Source organism: Bison bison, unplaced genomic scaffold, assembly GCF_000754665.1.
Source record: "Bison bison bison isolate TAMUID 2011002044 unplaced genomic scaffold, Bison_UMD1.0 scf7180017864229, whole genome shotgun sequence".
NCBI lineage: Eukaryota > Metazoa > Chordata > Mammalia > Artiodactyla > Bovidae > Bison > Bison bison.
The window spans coordinates 570,897-578,220 of NW_011494801.1; the positions used below are offsets into that span (position 1 = coordinate 570,897).

At 38.0% G+C, this 7,324-nt stretch overlaps 1 protein-coding gene across 3 annotated transcripts in view; it reads left to right on the forward strand.

The window, feature by feature from the left end:
* MAEL (maelstrom spermatogenic transposon silencer) overlaps nucleotides 1–7,324 on the forward strand; it is a 57,212-nt gene that overhangs the window by 3,771 nt on the left and 46,117 nt on the right. For 2 of the 3 annotated variants that reach the window (XM_010845989.1, XM_010845991.1), the window contains one exon: nucleotides 1,501–1,542. The exons of the other annotated variant lie outside the window; for it this stretch is intronic. In XM_010845989.1, the coding sequence (XP_010844291.1) occupies nucleotides 1,501–1,542 (42 nt within the window). The remainder of the gene's footprint in view (nucleotides 1–1,500; nucleotides 1,543–7,324) is intronic. 3 annotated transcript variants of the gene reach the window in all.

Genomic DNA, 7,324 nt, shown 5'->3' on the forward strand with positions numbered 1-7,324 from the left:
TAAAGAATTGATGCTTTTGAACTGTGGTGTTGGAGAAAACTCTTGAGAGTCCCTTGGACCACAAGGAGATCCAACCAGTCCATTCTAAAGGAGATCAGTCCTGGGTGTTCATTGGAAGGACTGGTGCTAAAGCTGAAACTCCAGTACTTTGGCCACCTCATGTGAAGAGTTGACTCATTGGAAAAGACCCTGATGCTGGGAGGGATTGGGGACAGGAGGAGAAGGGGACGACAGAGGATGAGATGGCTGGATGGCATCACCGACTCGATGGAGATGAGTTTGAGTGAACTCCGGGAGTTGGTGGTGGACAGGGAGGCCTGGCATGCTGCGATTCATGGGGTCGCAAAGAGTTGGACACGACTGAGCGACTGAACTGAACTGAAGCATCAAAGTTGAGCAGATAAAATGCCTGAAAAAATCTGTAGCCTGCTGTTTGCTTATCTGTAGTCTTAAAATTTCCTGAAAGCTTTGCTCTTTTCTTTCTTTACCCCATCCTTCACCTCAGCAGTTCTTAGTTTTTAACTTGGTGTCGACTTGTAACCTTGAGCAAAATATTTATCCTTTCTGAACCTATTAATTAATCTGTAAAGTAGGGATAATACCTGTTGGAGAGCTGTTCTAATGTGGGAGACCTGGGTTCGATCACTGGATTGGGAAGATCCACTGGAAAATGAAACAACCACCCACTCCAGTATTCTGGCCTGGAGAATCCCATGGACAGAGGAGCCTGGCGGGCTACAGCCTATGGGGTCACAAGAGTCAGACATGACTGAGCGACTTTCACTTTTACTTTTCTAAAGAATACAGGAGATGGTATGGAAATAGACTAGTATTTAAAAGACTTTCAGCTATTATTATTCCTACTATTCCACTCCATCAAAAGCAGTTAGTAATGAACACAGGATTTGATTCAGTTCTCAAGTTGGTAGATAGTAGTTAGGGGAGTATGAGGAATATATAGGGAGAACTATTTGGGGAAAGAATAATTTCGTCTTTGGTTTTATCAGTTGCTTTAAAATTCATTAGGACAGTCCAGCACTTTTCCTTGTTTTGAAATAACAGGAAAACAAATTTTCCTACTTAATGAGAGTTGCTGCTTAGGATAATTTTTGAGCAGGTGTAAAACGTTAAAAAGGCAGAACTTGGAGACTTTCCTGTGAGAAATTTGTCAGTTATGTTGGTATATCAAGGGCCTCATGGACTGTGGCCTTTTTATGGACTCCTGGCTAAGACTCCTTTAGCACAGATTTTCTTCACGTAGTATTTCTTTCTCTGTGAGGACTAACTTTTTAAAGTAGTGTGAATAATATACCAAGATTCTTTGATAGTCATCATACCATTGGTTAGGAAAAAACTCCTTTGGAGTTTAAGTCTTCTATAATTTCACATAACAATAGCAATTACCTTTGTTATGATATGGTCATCCTATGGAATATTACTGTAGTACAACTGAGAGCTTATGGATTTCTGCATCTCTCAATGAAATATTTTAAATTACAGGTGAAATTCCACGAGGATTTCGTTTTCATTGTCAGGCTGCAAGTAAGTATAAAGGAGTGGGATAGAATATAGGCATTGAATATAAGCTACCTGGTTAAGATGCTCTTTAAACAGACACATAAAACACTGGGGGAAGATAATGTTAAATTATTGTTGGTAAATCTTCTTAAAAGTGGTAGTGTATGTAAGCCTTAAAAAATTTTAAATTACAAGCAATGATAGAATAATGTCATTTTCCTTTTATGGAGATTGTGTTTTTATTTCTGTTTCGTTTGCTTTTTTCCTCTGCTTATATCCTTTGGCTTGAAGATCAGTGGCTTTTACTGGCCAGGTGCTTAGGTAGGTCTTCTAACAGGTATAAGGTTATCTAGATTGAGGGCTATTCACGGAAACGTCCATTCAAAAGTAAAGGGGGAAAAGTTTATGCTTCTAAAGTAACAGAACAATAGTGTTAAACAGATGAAACAGCTATGAATTGATTTTTCAGATGAGGAAAACAGGTTTTCCTTGTACTCTTTTCTAGAAAAGAGTACATAGGTTTCTATGTAAAGTATCTTGCAACCAAAGGATGTGTCTGTGTAAATCTGACCTCTTGTACTCTTTTCTAGGAACTAGATTTTAACCAGTTTTTTATCTCTTTTCAAGTAAAAATCAGGATAATAGGTTTGCTTTTTAGTTTTTATTCAAAATGTCAGTGTTTAAAAGTTTTTTCTTAAAAATGTAGACAACTAGTCTGTAGAAGTGTTTGAAATTAGAAATAAGTTTTTCAAATCTGCTCTAACAAGCAGCTGTTTTGTAATACTTATTCATTTTTGATAGTGTTCTTTGAGTTTTTCCCAGTCTTAATAAAAAATATGTGTTAGTCCCTTTTTTGTTTGTTTGGTTTTTTTGAGTCAGAGCCGTGGGCTTTGGAATAAGGAGTTTAAGGCAGTCTTTTAGTAAGTTCTCTTATGTAGCTTTGGGTGAAAAAAATGTATAGAATAAAAATGCTGTTGTATCTTTGAGATGTGAACCCAGCTCATCTCAAGTGTTAAATTGTCTGAAGCTATTTGGCAAAATAGGTAGTAGTGTAAAAGTAGAAACTTAGCTGGTGAATTAATTTCACCTTTTTACTTAAGCTCTGTTTATGGTTTGTTCATCTCATGAATGCATTGGAATCCTTATATGCCAGACACTCATTTGTGAGAATGCCCCTTACTGTTTATTTTGTTTCTGATTAATTTTTTTTAATCATTTTAAAAACTTATTTTTGCAATGGTCTCAAAATTAAGTGATTAATAGAAAGTGTGGTTCTTGAAAACAATCCTATTAAGGTCTCCAGGAATGTTTTCTCGAGTTATTTTTCACTGTTTGAAACGAAGCACGATGTTTTTCATTCAGGAAACCTAAGATACTTGGAGCTTACCAATTTAAGCATGTCTTAAATTGCCAATTTGATAACCCTAGGGAATGTATCAATTAAATAAGATAAATGACTGTATTAGAATGACAGCTATGTCAACAGAATAACTGAAGATACCGAGGATAGTGTAATCCAGCTGATGTCTCACACAATGACACACTGAAAGAGATACACATGATTAATAGCTAAGGACAGTACATTCAGATCTGCCTGATGCTCCTGTGCTATCTGGTCTTTAAGAAGTATGTGTGAGACCAAGTGAAGGCTTCATGGGCATTATGGTTTAGCACATTACATTGAAGAATTTTAAAAGTGGAAGAGATTTTGATAGTCTCCCGTGTCCCGCCCACCCCTACAATGCTCCTCTGAATGGGAGTTCAGGTTCTGTGTGTGTGTTGGGGGTGCGGGGGTGGGTAGGATATTTGGGCCCTCTCATTCTCCAGTGCTTCACCAGAGGCACTCTGCTTCTTTCCTTTTTATAGTTAATCATTTTGAGAGATAAGTTCTGCTTTAACATGAGCCAAGCCTTAGAAACTGCTTTCAGCTTCCTATATGGAAGGTCTATCAGCTTTTAAAATGAAGCTTCATACACATATAAAAAAGATTATAACATTCACTTAAAATTTAAAGAATATTAATGAACAGCAGTGCACCTGCCGGTCAGCTGAAAAAATAGCACTTTGCTGTTATCACTGAAGGCCCCTATATTTCTCTCTGATTTCATCCCCTTCTTAAGAGAACCACTGTTCTGAATTTTGTGTTATTTCCTGTGTTTTATGAATAGTTTTATGATAAGTACATATTTAAATAATGTATTTTATTTTGCTTGTTTGAATCTCGGTCGTGTCTAACTCTTTGCAACTCCATGTACTGCCCCACCAAGCTCCTCTGTTCATGGAATTCTTCAGGCAAGAATACTAGAATAGGGACTTCCCGTGTGGTACAGTGAATAAGACTCTGTGCTCCCAATGCACGGGGCTTGGGTCAGTCCCTGGTCAGGGAACTAGACCCCACATGCCGAAACTAAGATCTGGGGCAGCCAAATAAATACATGTTTTATTAAAAAAAAAAAGAATGCTGTAATGGGTAGCCATTCCCTTCTCCAGGGCATCTTCCCAACCCAGGGACTGAACCCAGGTCTCCTTCATTGCAGGCAGATTCTTTACTCTGAGCCATCAGGGAAGCCCCACATATTCTGTATATTTCTGTGTATTTTTTAAATGACGTCTTTCCCACTATTTCTCTGTTGGATTGTTTGTCATCTTTATTGGTGTATGGAAGTTTATAGTATATCTGTTTTTATTATTTTAGTCATGTGCAGATACCTGTTTTCATTTTTCTCTTATGGGTATTTTAATTTACAGCAGTTTTTATTTTTAATGTAGTAAATATATCAGTTTGTCCCCTGATAGTTTGTGGGTACTTGGGGTCTTATTTAAGAATTCCCTTTTACTTTTTTTGTAGTAAACTTTAAAGAATTTATTTTCACTTGACCTACTTATATTTCTCAGAATGAGAATATATACATTATTTACCAATAAGTGCTTAATGTTTTAAACTTATAATTACCTTACTTGCAGAAATTTGGAAATCATTCCAGTTAACTGGAAAAAAATACAAACATTTTTTGTTCTTATAATTCAAAGTATATTTAAAATAAAATTTCTACAGCAGCCAAAACCTTTAACCAAAATGGCCACATACTAATTATCTTGATTATTAACACAGAAAAAGAAATATTTGGCTCTTAAGACTGGCTAGCATTTAGTACAGTTTTACTTTCTGGGCATACAAAGCTGTCTTTATTTCATCTGTTCAGACACAGACAATTGCTCCAACTTTAAAGTTTAAATGAATTTTCAACATTTAATATTGGTGATGCTTGCTAAGATTTAATAACTTCCAGCAATGAGAATCATAAAATGACCACAATTAAAATTATCCTAAAGGACTTAACTACTACACAGAGTAATCTGCTATTCAATAGTGTTTTTGAATTACATGGTATTTTTTCACAAACATAACACCGCATTAAATATCTTGTAAACCAATTTGTAGTTACAATAAGGATTGGGAGGTTAAGTTCCAAAGATAATTATGTAATTAGTTTCACATAACATTGCAAGACAGTGCAAATTTCAGGCAAAGTCAGCATTAGGAATGCAGTCTGTTGATCACTACAGTCCATGGAGTCGCTCATACTCTAAGGGGATGCTGCTGCTACTGCTGCTAAGTCACTTCAGTCGTTTCTGACTCTGTGTGACCCTAGAGACGGCAACCCACCAGGCTCCCCCGTCCCTGGGATTCTCCAGGCAAGAATACTGGAGTGGGTTGCCATTTCCTTCTCCAATGCATGAAAGTGAAAAGTGAAAGTGAAGTCGCTCAGTCGTGTCCAACTCTTAGTGACCCCATGGACTGCAGCCTACCAGGCTCCTCTGTCCATGGGATTTTCCAGGCAAAAGTACTGGAGTGGGGTGCCATCGCCTTCTCCAACTCTTAAGGGGATGCTCATCTATAATGGGCACCATCTTAATTCAGTCATGGTATTAATACTACGCTTCCAAAATCCAAGTAGATAAACAGTGAAATGGACTCCTGCTTTACAAATCATCTATTAAATATGCCTATAAAACTAAAAAAATTTTTTCCGAAAGGTCAAATGAGTTACACCTATTTTATCCTTAAACCCAGGTAAAGAATTCCCTTGTCCTTGAAGGCCATGAAGATATCTTTATTTTATAGTTCCAAGATCTTATTCCAGTTGGAATTGACTTGGGTATGATGTGAGGTAGAGATTCCGTTTCTTTTCCCTGTGGGTAATCCGCTGTCTCATTTATCGAATGATCAGTGTGTCCCCATGAGCAGTGCCACCTGTGTCAAGCCATACTTCTGCTTATGCATGAGTCTTTTGGATATCTTCTGTCCTATTAATCTGCTTGTTTTTTAGTGCCCGTATATTGTTAAAACAATATTTTCATAATGTTTTTACTTTGTTTTTTTGGAATATTATGGCTGTTCTTGTTTCTTTGCTCTTCCACATACAATTTATCATGCTTCACAGAAAGGCTATTGAGATTCAGAATCTCCCAGTTTAGAATCACAGGATTCTAATCTTAGGATTTGGGGGCTTTTTAGGGGAGTGTTTGTACATTTTTATTTTAATTTTTATACATTTTTTAAAGATTACTTTCCACTTTTGGTTATTACAAAATGTGGGTTATATTCTCCGTGTTGTACAATACATGCTTGAGTCTATATATTATGCCTCATCCTTAGTACCTCCCATTCCCCCACCCCTGTCTTGCACCTCTGCCCACTGGAAGCCACTGGTTTGTTCTCTATATTTATAGTCTTCTTTTATATTCACTAATTTGTTGTAGTTTTTAGATCCACATACAGTACTGATCTTGGTCTGATTTATTTCACTTGGCATAGTGTCCTCCAAGTCCATCCGTTACAGCAAATAGCAATGTTTTATTCTTTCTTAATGACTGGGTAGTAGTCCTATGTATGTATATATCACAGCTTCTTTTTAAATTTTTATTTTATATTTGAATATAGTTGATTTGGGCTTCCCAGGTGGCGCGAGTGGTATAAAAAACTCAGGTGCCAGTGCAGGAGAGGTAAGAGACATGGGTTTGATCCCTAGGTTGAGAAGATCTCCTAGAGGAGGCCACAGCAACCCTCTCCAGTATTCCTACCTGATGAATCCCATGGACAGGGGAGCCTGATCGGCTGCAGTCCATGGGGTTGCCAAGAGTTGGACAGGACTGAAGCAACTTAGCACGCACAGCACACTCATGATTTACAACATTGTGTTAGTTTCAGGTGAACACAAACTGATTGTTGTACACACATGTATATCTGTTGTCCAGATTCTTTTCCCATGCAGGTTATTATAGAGTATTGAGTAGGGTTCCCTGTCCTCGTTGATGATCAATTTTATATATAGTAGTTCAGTTCAGTAGCTCAGTCGTGTCCGACTCTTTGTGACCCCATGAACCGCAGCACTTCAGGCCTCCCTGTCCATCACCAACTCCTGGAGTTCACTCAGACTCATGTCCATCGAGTCGGTGATGCCATCCAGCCATCTCATCCTCTGTCGTCCCCTTCTCCTCCTGCCCCCAATCTCTCCCAGCATCAGGGTCTTTTCCAATGAGTCAGCTCTTCGCATGAGGTGGCCAAAGTATTGGAATTTCAGCTTCAACATCGGTCCTTCCAATGAACACCCAGGACTGATATTCTTTAGGATAGACTGGTTGGATCTCCTTGCAGTCCAAGGGACTCTCAAGAGTTTTCTCCAACACCGCAGTTCAAAAGCATCACTTCTTCAGTGCTCAGCTTTCTTTACGGTCCAACTCTCACATCCATACATGACCACTGGAAAAACCATAGCCTTGACTAGATGGACCTTTGTTGCTG